The sequence below is a fragment of the Dryobates pubescens genome, chromosome 17 (genome assembly GCF_014839835.1).
Source record: "Dryobates pubescens isolate bDryPub1 chromosome 17, bDryPub1.pri, whole genome shotgun sequence".
NCBI lineage: Eukaryota > Metazoa > Chordata > Aves > Piciformes > Picidae > Dryobates > Dryobates pubescens.
This window is the reverse complement of record NC_071628.1, coordinates 20,894,332-20,907,318: the sequence shown is the minus strand read 5'-3', so window position 1 is coordinate 20,907,318 and position 12,987 is coordinate 20,894,332. Positions and strand designations below refer to the sequence as shown.

Genomic DNA, 12,987 nt, shown 5'->3' with positions numbered 1-12,987 from the left:
TCCTGTGGGGCTGCTTCATTAAGCTTCTCCTGTGGGGCTGCTCCACAAAACTTCTCCTGTGGGGCTGATCCCTGGAACTCCTCCTGTGGGGCTGCTCCATAAAACTTCTCCTGTGGGGCTGATCTCTGCAACTCCTCCTGTGGGGCTGCTCCATAAAACTTCTCCTGTGGGGCAGACCCATCTGCTTTTTTGACTGCTGTTTCTCTGCTGGCAGGAGGCAGGCTCTGGGCTGCAGCTGGATGCTGTCCTGCTGGGGCCTCCATCCCTGGGGCACTGTGAGCTGCAGCCTCCTGAGCTGTGGCCCTCCCTGCTGCAGGGGCAGGAGGTGACTCCTCTTTGGCAAGCTGAACCGAGGTAGGAGCTGACCTTTCAGTCTCCTGACGTCCCAGAGGTGTCCCTGCTGTCGGCCTGTGTACAGCCCCAGGAGAGGGCTCTGCTGCACTGCTCCCCCCTGCCTCTGCACTGGGATGGCTCCTGGGCAGCTCTGCTCCTGCCTCTTTGCTCTCCCCATGCTTGACTGTTGACTGAGGTGTGATTTGCTCCAGAGGAGACTTCTCTCCAGGTCCTGGAGGACTTGGTTTCTTTGGCAATGGCTCTTCCTCACCTTGGCTTTTGTCCTTTTGATTTAGCAGTCCCTGTTGGGCCTCTCTGCCCTCAAGAGCATGGGAATGTCCTTCTGCCTGCTTCCTAGAGGCAGGGTGTTCCAGGCTGGACTGCACATGGTCTGCAGAAGGTGCTGGTGGCTTTGGTGGCTCCCGGGGTCTCAGGCGAGGATTTGTTCTTCTGACAGCCCCTGTGGTGTCCTGGCAGGCAGGCAGCTCGCTCCTGGCCTCCTCTAGCTTGCTGGCCTGCTGACTGGCCTCTACAACTGGAGCAGACACTGGATGTTGCAGGTCACCAGCAGGCTGTCCCACTGCTGCTGAAGCCTAGCCACAAAAGGAAATGGAAAATCAGCATCATTGGTCTGCCTGGCTCTGAGCAGGGCCTCCTGTGGTCCTTCTGCACTGCCCAGCTTCTGATGAAGCATCAACCTGCAGTCACTGGCACTCATCCAGGGTCTGCTGGCTTCACTGTGGTCCCACAGCAGTGGGTTCCCTCAACCCCTGTAATGGTTTGAGGCTGGATGCCTTTCAGAACCACAGAGTTGAGGAGCTCCATGAGGACCAGAAAGGCCCAGGGATGGACCAGAAAGTGCAACTGTGTTATGTCATTCCCATAAGCCCTGCAAGCCTTTCTAAGCAGGCATTTCTCTCTGCTCTGCCCTTCCCTCTCTCTGCTCTCTTCTCAGCATGCTGTAGTTATGGGGGAGGTGAGGCTTTGGGCCTTGAGCAGCCTGGAGCTGGCAAGCTGTATCACTTGGGCTTGGTGTGTGTGAGGGGGTAGAGAGGCATGGCGGCGGGGGGGGATTTGAGGCCTGGGGTTTTGGTCTGGCTTGGAGGGAGGTTGTGGAAAGCCTTGGCCTAATGAGGTTTCTTTTGGGTAGCATGGCTGAGGTGGACTATGGATTGGTGTCTTTTATCTGCTCTGCACTGGTGTGTGTACTTCCATTTACACTTCCACTTCTTTCCAATCTGGGCTGGAGGGTTTCCCTTGAACTCCTTTGAGAAGGGCTCCTTAAAACCAAGGCAGCCCCTGAGGTGCTGCACAGAATGGCTCCAACACTTCAGTGCCTTGGCTGTGCACAGGCAGCAGGAGATCTGCCTCTAAAACACTCCACAGAGTCACAGAATCATTTGGCTGGAGAAGCCCTTCCAGCTCCTCCAGTCCAACCAGTCTCTAACTCTGCCCAGGCTGGGGCTAAGCCATGGCCCTCAGCACCCCAGCTCTGCCTCTTGGAAACCCCTCTGGGGATGGGGACTCCACCACTTCCCTGGGCAGCCTGGGACAGTGCTTGGGAACCCTTTGAGTGACAAAGCCTCTTCTAATGTCCAACCTAAGCTTCCCCTGGCACAACTCCAGGCCAGTTCCTCTCCTGCTCTCACCTGAGCCTAGGGAGCAGAGCCCAAGCCCAGCTCCCTGCAGCCTCCTCTCAGGGAGCTGCAGAGAGCAATGAGGTCTCCCTCAGCCTCCTCTGCTGCACACCAACCCCCCCCAGCTCCCTCAGCTGCTCCTCCCCAGCCCTCTTCCCCAGCCCCTTCCCCAGCTCTGCTGCCCTTCTCTGGCCCTGCTCCAGCCTCTCAGTGTGCTGCTGGCAGTGAGGAGCCACAACTGCAGCCAGCACTCTAGGTGCAGCCTCAGCAGTGCCCTGCCTTGCTCCTGCTGCCCATATTTAATTCAGTGTCCTCTGACATGAAGCCTTCCCAAGGAGCTCAGGGCTGCCCTTTTCACCAGCTGTTGCCAAGACCTTGTATAATTTCCTTGCCCTTTTTTAAGCTCCATGCTCTGCCTCTGCCACATCTACATCTCCTCTGAGACAGGGCCATGGGCACCTCACATGCTGCCTGCAGGAGGCTGGCCAAATGCCTGTCCCAGCATCCAGTATCTTGCCCAGGAGCACAATGCCCAGAGGGGTTTGGATGTCTCCAGACAAGGAGACTCCACAATTTCTCTGGGCAGCCTGCTCCAGGCCTCCAGCACCCTCACACCAAAGAAGTTCCTTCTCCTGATCAGGTGGAATCTCCTGGGCTCCAGTTTGTGCCCATTGCCCCTTGGGCTGTCCCTGGGCACCACTGACAAGAACCCAGCCCCATTCTCTTGCCCCCCACAGGCCTTTTAGCTCTTGCTGAGCATTGCTCAGCTCCCCTCTGGGGCTGCTCTGCTCCAGGCTCTCAGCCCCAGGGCTCTCAGCCTTTGCTCCTCCCAGAGCTGCTCCAGGCCCCTCAGCAGCTCCCCAGCCTGCCCTGGACTCTCTCCAGCAGTTCCCTGGCTCTGTTGCACCGGGGAGCACAGAACTGGACTCAGTACTCCAGATGTGGCCTTCCTAGGGCAGAGCAGAGCCAGAGGAGAGCCTCCTCAACCTGAGTTGAGAGGCCACACTCTTCCTGCTGCACCCCAGGAGACCGCTGGTGTTCTCAGCCATGAGGGCACCGTGCTGAGCAGCACAGTGCCCGCAGGGGCTGGAGATGGACCAGGGCTGGTGGCTCATGATGAAAGCACAGAGGGGGCTCTGCACAGTGGCGCTGCTCAGTGGGGACCTCTGTTGGCTGCAGAGGACTTGGGGGGATTTCGGTTATCGTTGGGGCACCGACTCAAGGTCAGTCAGAAAAGCTCTCTGGGGAAGAGCTCCTGTCCTTAGGCAGCTGCAGAACACCCAGAGCAAGGGCAGGGGAAAGAAATGCCATCAGGCCATCAAAGCTGGACAGCAGCCATCACCACGGACACCCGGTGTCCTCTCCCGCCCTGATGCATGAGGAGCTTCAGAGCCTGGCTGCAGGACTCAGCAAAGCAAATCCAGCTCACGTCCTGAGCATGAGGGACAGCGAGGTCCCAAGGCCAGGCAAACTTTCATGCTACCACCCTGTCTGCTTTAAAAGAGAAAAAGCAAAGCAACTGTCCTGGGGAGGGAAAACATCCTCAGAATGAGAGTCAGCTTTGAAGGGCTTCACAATAACTTATTTGGGCACACAAAAGGCTGAGCACTTCCCGAGCACCAGCAGCTGCCGGAGCATTCAAATGCAAATCAAAAGCATCCCCTGCTCAAAGGCACACCGCTGACAAGCTGCAGGGTTCCCTCCCAGAGGGTTTTTGAAGAGGAAAAGAGCCTCAGGGATGACAGCCTGAGCCTGGCTGCTGCACACCACCACTTCCCACCCTCCCCAAAAGCAACGGCAGGAGAAAAGAGCGAGCAGAGAGGGAGAGAGCACATTGCTTCGCCCTGCCCGGCACTGCGCGATGCTGAGGGGCAGTTTAAGGGTGGGCTCGGCACTCTGCGCTCTGGGGAGCACAGGACTCGCCCCCAACACAGCAGCAGGTTTCCTGCCCGTGAGTGAGGCTCCTGCCTGTGCCTGAAGACCTCTAGAAGAGAAAAAGCTTTTTCTGTCACTGCAGCACCTGTATCAGATTCCTGCAATGGCTTGGGGTGGAAGGGACCCCAGAGCTCAGCCAGCTCCAGCCCCTGCCATGGGCAGGGACACCTCCCACCAGCACAGGCTGCTCAGGGCCTCATCCAGCCTGGCCCTCAGCACCTCCAGGCAGGAGGCAGCCACAGCCTCCCTGGGCAACCTGTGCCAGTGTCTCCCCAGCCTCACTCACAACAATTTCTTCCTCCTCTCCACTCTCAGTCTCCCCTCTCCCAGCTCAAAGCCATTGGCCCTCAGGCTGGCCCTCCCAGTCCTTCTCCAGAGTCTCTACCCAGCTCTCCTGGAGCTCTTCAACTCCTCGAGGCTGTTCTGAGGTCTGCCTGGAGCCTTCTCTTCTCCAGGCTGCACAGCCCCAGCTCTCCCAGCCTAGATGCTCATGGGTGTTCCCACTACCTGAGGGATCTGCCTTCCCCACCAAGGGAGACTGCACCCACAGAGCCTGCTCCAACAGCCTTGGTCTCTGAGAGCATGCAGCCACGGTAGCCCAAACACCACATCCTGATGGCACCTGCCCATGGGACTCTGAGCCTTTTACCACAGAGTGCCAGGGGTTGGAAGTGATCTCAAAAGATCATCCAGGCCAACCCCTGCCAGGGCAGTGTCACCCAAGGCAGGGCACACAGGAACACAGCCAGGGGGGTTCTGGAGAGCCTCCACAGCAGGAGACTCCACAGCCTCTCTGGGCAGCCTGCTCCAGGCCTCCAGCAGCCTCACCCCAAAGAAGTTTCTCCTCATGCTGAGGTGGAACCTCCTGGGTCCCAGCCTGTGCCCATTGCTCCTTGTCCTGCCTCTGGGCACCACCAAACAGAGCCTGGCACCTCCATCCTGCCAGCTCTTGATAGACATTGTTCAGGTCCCTCTCAGCCCTCTCTCCAGGCTAACCAGCCCCAGGGCTCTCAGCAGAGGTCATTAAAGAAGGAAAGGCAAAGGAGCCCTGGCAGCTTCCTGGGAAAGGCTTCAGGTTGAGTGACAAAAATACAAGCTGACTAAAAGATGTGGTGCTGAGGTTCAGGAGCAGGTGCTGTGTCCTGGCACGGCATTGCCACCACAATGAGTCTTCAGCAGAGTTTTTCCAGCAGGGAGAAGCCAAAAAGCCATCCTAGCTGTGATCTACTGTATTGCTGTTGCACTGTAAACAAGCCCCGGGGCCCTGCCCGGCAGCCCCCAGCTCCTGCACCTGGCAGGCTCTGCTCAGCTGCGCGGAGCTCCTTCAGCCTGGGCTGGAGCTCAGGCTCAGCTGCCGAGCTGATGTCACTGCTGTCACATCCACCCCCGACTGGAAATAGCCACTCAGTGCTGCCAGCTTCACCGATTTGGAAGCCTCTCCCATGAGGTCAGCCTGCTGCTAACCCAGCAGAGCTCAGGCTGTGCCCCAGGCCAGCAGGGACCAGCGGCTGGGCCAGGGCCCTGCTGCATCGCTGCTCAGCGCCGCGGCTGGGGCGTGGGGTGGGAGCTCTGCTGCCTGGGCACACCAAGCCCTTTCTCCTGGCTGCTTTTCCCAATGGAGGCCTAGGAAGCCTCTGCAGCAGACCCTGTGAGATACACACAGCTCCCCAGGGCTGCTGCCACAATCACAGAATCGATCTCAGAATGGCTCTGGTTGGAAGGGGCCTCAGAGATCATCTGCCCCAACCCCCTCCCGTGGGCAGGGACACCTCTCAGCTGGAGTCAGCTGAGGCAGCACTGCCCTGGGCAGCCTCTGCCAATGGCTGAGAGCCTTCCAGTGCAGAAACAGTTCCTGAGCTCCAGCCTGAGCCTCCCCTGGTGCAGCTTGGAACCGTTGCCTCTGCTCCTGTCCCTTGCCACCAAGGAGCAGAGGCTGTCCCCTCCTCACTCCAACCTCCCTGCAGGGAGCTGCAGAGAGCAGTGAGGTCTCCCTCAGACTCCTCCTCTCCAGGCTGAACACTCCTAGCTCCCTCAGCCCCTCCTCTAGCCCAGGAGCTCCAGGCCCTGCTCCAGCCTCACTGCCCTGCTCTGGACCTGCTCCAGCCCCTCAGTGTCCTTCCTGCAGTGAGGGCCCAGAGCTGAACACAGCACTCGAGGTGTGGCCTCCCCAGAAGAAGGGACAGGCATCCTGGGAAGAGCACAGGGATGTTGCCTGGACATGTAGGGATGAGGTCAGGAAGGCCAAGGCACAGCTGGAACTGAATTGGGCAAGGGATGTAAAGAACAAGAAGGGTTCCACAGGTCCCTAAACCAGGTAAGGAACGGTAAAGAAAGCTTCCTCCCTGATGAGCAGCAGAGGGGAACCAGGAACAACAGAGCAGGAGAAGGGTGAGATTCTCAACAACTTTTTTGCCTCAGTCTCCACTGGCAGCCCCACTCCTCATGGCTCTCATGTTGAGGCCCCACAAGATGGGGAGCAGAGAGACAAAGTCCCTCCCACCAAAAGCAGAGACAAGCTGCATGACCATCTGAGGAACATGAAGGTACACAAGACCTGATGAGATGCATCCATGGGGCCTCAGGAGATGGCTCTGGGCAGCCTGATCTAGTTGGGGGTTGCCCCTGCTTGCTGCAGGGGGGGTTGGACTGGATGACCTTTGGAAGTCCCTTCCAACCCAGACCATTCTGTGCTTCTGTGCATCCCAGAGTCCTCAGGCAGTCAGCTGGTGCCAAGCCACTCTCTGTGATATTTAACAGCCCTGGCAGCCAGGTGCAGTCCCTGGGGACTGGAAGAAAGGAGACATGGCCCCCACTGCTAACGAGCCTGGGAGCCACCAGCCTGTCAGCCTCACCTCCTGCCTGGGAAGATACTGGAACAGAGCCTCCTAGATGCCAAGCTGAGGACAGGGAGGACAGGAGGTGATTCAGGACAGCCATCAAGGCTTTGCTAGGGGCAGGTCCTGCCTAACCAACCTAGTGGCCTTCTACAATGGAGTGACTACATCAGTGGACAAGGGGCACCCCATGGATGTGATCCACCTGGACTGCTGCAAGGCCTTTGACACTGTCCCCACAACATCCTGCTGGCCAAGATGGAGAGATGTGGATTTGCTGGGTGGATGTTCAGTGGGTAAGGAATTGATTGGAGAGTCACATCCAGAGGGTCATGCTCAATGGCTCAAGTCCAGCTGGAGAGCAGTGACAGTGCTATTCCTCAGGGGTCTGTACTGGGACCTGTGCTGTTCAATAGAGTTATCAATGCAGAAGGAGCCAGGCACCATCAGCAGTTTGCAGGTAGAACCAAGCTGAGTGGTGCTGTTCATACACCAGAGGGACAGGAGGGCATCCAGAGGGACCTGGCTGCAGAGATGGTACCCAGGTGAACCTCAGGAGGTTCAACAAGAGCAAGTGCAGGGGCCTGAACCTGGGCTGGAACAATCCTCACTGTCAATACAGACTGGGGGAAGAGGGGATAGAAAGCAGCCCTGAGGAAAAGGACTTGGGGATGCTGGTGGGGGAGAAGCTGGCCAGGAGCCAGCAGTGGGCACTGGCAGTCCAGAAGGCCAAGGGCAACCTGGGCTGCACCCAAAGCAGACTGGCCAGAGGAACCTGCCCCTCTGCTCAGACCTCACCTGCAGGGCTGCATCCAGATACGGGACCCCAGCACAGGAATGACCTGGAGCTGATGGATAGGGACCAGAGAAGGCCACCAAGATGATCAGGGGGCTGGAGCACCTCTGCTATGGGGACAGGCTGAGGGAGATGGCAGTGTTCAGCCTGGAGAAGAGAAGGCTCCAGGCAGTCCCAACAGCAGCCTCCCAGCAGCTGAAGGGCTCCAAGCAGGCTGCAGAGGGACTGCTCCCAAAGGCCTGCAGGGCCAGGCCCAGGGGCAATGGTCTGAAATGAGAGCAGAGCAGAGTGAGATTGGAGGTGAGGAACAAGTTGTGCCCCAGGAGGCTGCTGGAACACTGCAGCAGGCTGCCCAGGGAGGTGGCTGAGGCTTCAGCCCTGGAGATGTTGAAGGGGAGGCTGGAGAGGGCTGTGAGCAACCTGCTGCAGGGGAGGATGTCCCTGCAGGGGCTGGGCTGGGTGAGCTCTGCAGCTCCCTCCCAACCCAGCTCTGACTCCCTGCTGGCAGTTCTGCCCTGGTTACCTCTGCACTGCTGGCTCTGTTTGCCTCCGGCTCGCATGCATGGTGCTGGCCTCTGCGTCCCTGGGGTGGCACAGGTGCTGCCTGCACCCTCCTTGAGGCTGCCGCCGCATCCTCTGGGTGCCCGCTGGCTGCGGCAGGCTGCAGGACAGGCTCGCTGGCTGCCTCCTGCTGCTGCTGCTGCTGCCCTGCTGCCTTCCCTTGCTCGTCAAAGAACATCTCCTTCAAGGAGAAGTGCAGGGCACCCTGGGCCGTGGTGCCCTGGGCTGTGGTGCCTGGGGCCGTGGTGCCTGGGGCCGTGGTGCCCAGGGCCATGGTGCCCGGGGCCGTGGTGCCTGGGGCCGTAGTGCCCGGGGCCATGGTGCCTGGGGCTGTGGTGCCCGGGGCCGTAGTGCCCGGGGCCATGGTGCCCGGGGCCATGGTGTCTGGGGCTGTGGTGCCCAGGGTGGTGGTTCCCGGGGCTGTGGTGCCTGGGGCCATGGTGCCAAGGGTGGTGGCTCCTGGGGCTGTGGTACCCAGGGCCGTGGTGCCTGGGGCCGTGGTGCCCAACGTGGTAGCTCCCGGGGCTGTGGTACCCGGGGCCGTGGTGCCCGGGGCCGTGGTGCCCTGCGGCACAGCCTGCCCTTGCTCTGTGGCTTTGGTGCTGCTCTCGGCCTGCGCCTCGCCGGCTGCCCTGGGCCGAGCGCTCCGGCGCGCGGCGGGCGCGGGGGCAAAGCGCGGGTTGGCGGCGGCCTGGGCTCTCTCCCTGCCGCTTTCTTCTCGAGGGGCAGCTTCCTGCTTCGCCGCTGGAGCGGCCTCCACCTTCTTCTTCCTCTTGGCGGCAGAGTCCTTCGGCCCGGGCTGCGCAGCCAGCCCCTCCACCGTCTCGTACATGTACTTGAGGAGGCCGTGCGCGCTCTCCTCCGCGCTCTCCAGGGCGGCGTCGCCGTTGGCGGTCACCTCGGCCTCCCGCGGTGCCACCAGCTTGTTGGGGAAGCCCGTCCTGGCACGGGCTGGCTGCTCCTGCAGCTCGGCGATGTCCTTCTGCAGCCTGGGCTGAGCGTCGGCCACGTGCACCTTGGGCGCATCCTCCTCCTCCCAGGCCGGGGCCCCGGGGCGGGCGCTGCGGTCCCGCGCCAGCCTCCGCTTCCGCTGCAGCCGGTCGGGGCTCATCCCCTGCAGCCTCTCCACCTCCACGTTCTCCTTCCCTCGCTTCTTGCCCTGCTCTATCTCTCGCAGCTTTTCTTCGGCTTTCCTCTTGATCTTCTCAAACCACCTCTGGTGGATCTTGAACTCTGTCATGGTGCCCACCTCCAGCACGCCCGAGCAGGACACGATGCCCTTGGTGTTCCTGGCCGAGGCCTGGTAAATGCCTGCATCCTCCTCTCGGCACCTGGAAACCAATGGCTCTGTGTGAGACCTGCCCTGCCCTGCCCAGGCTCCGCTGCTGGGCACACTGCAGCCCTGCCCTGCCCTCCCCAGGCACCACTGCTGGGCACACAGCAGCCCTGCCCTGCCCTGCCCTGCCCTGCCCTGCCCAGGCACTGCTGCTGGGCACACAGCAGCCCTGCCCTGCCCTGCCCTGCCCAGGCACCACTGCTGGGCACACAGCAGCCCTGTTGTGCCACAGCTTGCTCCAGAGGGGCCAGAACCATACAGCTATGGGGTGGCTCAGGCTGAAAGGGCCTCAGACAGAGTGGAGACGAACAGGGACTGCCTGGAACAGTCCAGAGCTGGAGGTCACCAACAGAGAAGGTGGGAAGCAATAAATGAAGTGACAGCTCCCGGATCAGCCTCTGCCACGCTCTGAGGGGGGCTCAGAGCTGTGTGTTTGAGCTCAGAATAATCACAGAATCATTGGGCTGGGTTGGAAGAGACCTCAAAGCCCAGCCAGCTCCAGCCCCCTGCCATGGGCAGGGACACCTCCCACCAGCACAGGCTGCTCAGGGCCTCATCCAGCCTGGCCCTCAACACCTCCGGGCAGGAGGCAGCCACAGCCTCCCTGGGCAACCTGTGCCAGTGTCTCCCCACCCTCACTGACAAGAGTTTCTTCCTCCTCTCCAGTGCTGGATCCCACAGTGGTGTGATCGGCCACCCATCCGAGGGGTGAACTGCGGAGGAAGGGACAGCAGGGGGGGTGGCTGTGGTGAGCAGATTCCTGCTGGCAGAGGGCTCCTCCAGACCCATGCTCCGAGCTGCCTCCGCAGGCGGCAGCAGCCTCCGCACTCACTTGTAGAGCTGCAGCGTGTGGCGGTTGCCGTGTCGGAAGATCTGGTACTTGGGCAGCCCGCAGTAGCGATCCATCTCCTGATCGTCCTTGTACCAGGTCACCTCCGGCGCCGGGAACCCTGCCGCGGCAAACACAGCGCGTTGCGAGGCTGCGCACCGACCCAGCCCGGCCCCTGCCGCCAGCAGCGACGTCCTCCCCAGGAGCTCACCGCCCTGCCAGCCTGCCTGCTGCCTGAACACGAGCCAGCAGTGTGCCCAGGCCAAGAAGGCCAAGGGCATCCTGGCCTGCAGCAGGAAGAGTGTGGCCAGCAGGAGCAGGGAAGTCATTGTGCCCCTGGACGCTGCACTGGTTAGGCCACACCTTGAGTGCTGTGTCCAGTTCTGGGCCCCTCAGCTTAGGAAGGACATTGAGAGACTTGAAGGTGTCCAGAGAAGGGCAACAAGGCTGGGGAGAGGCCTTGAGCACAGCCCTGTGAGGAGAGGCTGAGGGAGCTGGGGTTGCTTAGCCTGGAGAAGAGGAGGCTCAGGGGAGACCTCATTGCCCTCTACAACTCCCTGAAGGGAGGTTGTAGCCAGGAGGGGGTTGGTCTCTTCTCCCAGGCACCCAGCACCAGAACAGTCTCAGGCTGTGCCAGGGGAGGTTTAGACTCAAGGTGAGGAGAAAATTCTTCCCAGAGAGAGTCATTTATCATTGGGATGTGCTGCCCAGGGAGGTGGTGGAGTCCCCATCCCTGGAGGTGTTCAGGAGGGGATTGGATGTGGCACTTGGTGCCAGGGTCTAGCCATGAGGTCTGTGGTGACAGGGTGGACTCGGTGATCCTCGAGGTCTCTTCCAACCTTAGTGAGACTGTGAGACTGTGATGCCATGCAGCTGGAGCTCCTGCTGGGGCACAGCAGGTGCCTCCCCAGGGCAGCTCTGGATGGTGTCATGTGTTACTGCCTCCCTTCCCCTGCGCCTTCACTACTGAAGAGGCAGACCCTCCGGCCTGCCCTCCCCTGCTTTTGCCCTGGCTGCATGGGCAGGAGGCTGCTCTCTTGCTGCACTGTGGGGGCTAGCCCCCTGCCCTCCTGCTGCCTGCATGCATTCCTTTCACCTCACTGCCTTTTGTATTCCCTTTACTTTGGTAAAGATTACTGTTGGGAACTCCCAGCTCTGTGCAAGTGTTTTATTTACTCCTTTGAGGGTAAATCTACATTCTGCTGGAGCTGGAAGCTCAAACCAGGACACTCCCCTTGAAGATCTCCAGGGCTGGAGCCTCAGCCACCTCCCTGGGCAACCTGCTGCAGTGTTCCAGCAGCCTCCTGGGGCACAATTTGTTCCTCACCTCCAATCTCACTCTGCTCTGCTCTCATTTCAGACCATTGCCCCTGGTCCTGGTCCTGCAGGCCTTTGGAAGCAGCCCCTCTGCAGCCTGCTTGGGGCCCTTCAGCTACTGGAAGACTGCTCTGAGGTCTGCCTGGAGCCTTCTCTTCTCTAGACTGAACAGCCCCAGCTCCCTCAGCCTGTTCCCATAGCAGAGGTGCTCCAGCCCCCTGATCATCTTGGTGGCCTTCTCTGGTCCCTATCCATCAGCTCCAGGTCATTCCTGTGTTGAGAGCTGCAGGAGCACATCAAGCCTGCTCCTGGGGGGACAAGGTGCCCCCAGCAGTGCCCCCTGCTCCCTGCAGCCCTTAGCCCTGGAAGCATTGTTGAGTGGAAACCTGAGGGGCTTATCTGAGGCTTTTATCACTCCTAGGGACAGGGCTATTTTTGAGAAGAAAATCCCAGCACCTCATTCCTGAGCAGAGGGGCAGGGATCACACGACCAGCTCCTGGGAGCACTCTGCCACTGGCATCAGAGGAGGCTGCTGCTGGGCAGGCCGAGGTTAGAAAGCAGGCGCTGGCCTGGCCACCCAGCTCCAGCATTTCACTGCTGCCTGTAAGCTGATCCCAAAGTTTCCACCAAACAGGAACAGCCTTGATTGCATCACAGCCAGCTCAGTGTCCTAAAAATGTCACTTGACAACAGATGTCACCTGCCTTTTCAGTCCAATGACATCATGATGCATGTGACTGGCTGCTGAGCAGGGCTGGGCACCCCGCCACATCCCTGTCCCTGGGAGAGCCCCGCATGGGCCAGTGGCAGCACAGCCTTCCTCTCCCACCCACTGCAGCTCTGGCTCACCAGAACAGCAGCTTCTAGAGGCAAACTGCTTGAGCCAGCAGGCAGCATGGGCTCTGTGGCTCCACATGGAGCTCCTGGCACAGCCAAGCTGACCCTGGGGCCGTGGGATCACCACTGAAGTCCAGGCACTCAACACCGAAGCCCCAGGGTAAATGCCCAAAGGTTCTCCCCTGCACTTGCTCCTGCTGCCTTCCCCTGCTGCTGAAGTGAAGCTCAGCACACTGCTCACTTCCACCACTCCCCAGGGGCCACCTCATGAGCCACCAGCACCCCACAAACACAGCAGAGGGTCAGCTCTCATGGACAGCCCTGGCGTGGGGCCAGCAGGGCTCTCCAGGAATATCCACTGCCAGCCTTGATGGCTCTGAAGAAGAGAGAGGGCAGGACAGGGCTCTACCTGCTTCTCCTGGGTACTTCCCAGCTGCCAGCCCAGAGGCATCAGGGCTGACCAGCACCGTTTTAATCTCCAGGGTGCAGCAGCACATCTCCCACTTGAACCAGCCAGAGACATCTGCAGGCTGCAGCCACCTCTGAGCCCAGCTTACAGCTGCAGCCAAAG

General features: G+C 60.4%; 1 protein-coding gene across 1 annotated transcript in view; it reads right to left on the bottom strand.

Annotated features, from left to right (window-relative positions):
• ALPK3 (alpha kinase 3) overlaps positions 1–12,987 on the bottom strand; it is a 41,895-nt gene that overhangs the window by 6,759 nt on the left and 22,149 nt on the right. Inside the window, exons 3-6 of the mRNA XM_054169098.1 lie at positions 10,265–10,382; positions 8,638–9,427; positions 8,059–8,301; positions 130–926 (exon numbers count right to left, since the gene is read on the bottom strand). Coding sequence (XP_054025073.1) covers positions 130–926; positions 8,059–8,301; positions 8,638–9,427; positions 10,265–10,382 — 1,948 coding nt within the window. The remainder of the gene's footprint in view (positions 1–129; positions 927–8,058; positions 8,302–8,637; positions 9,428–10,264; positions 10,383–12,987) is intronic.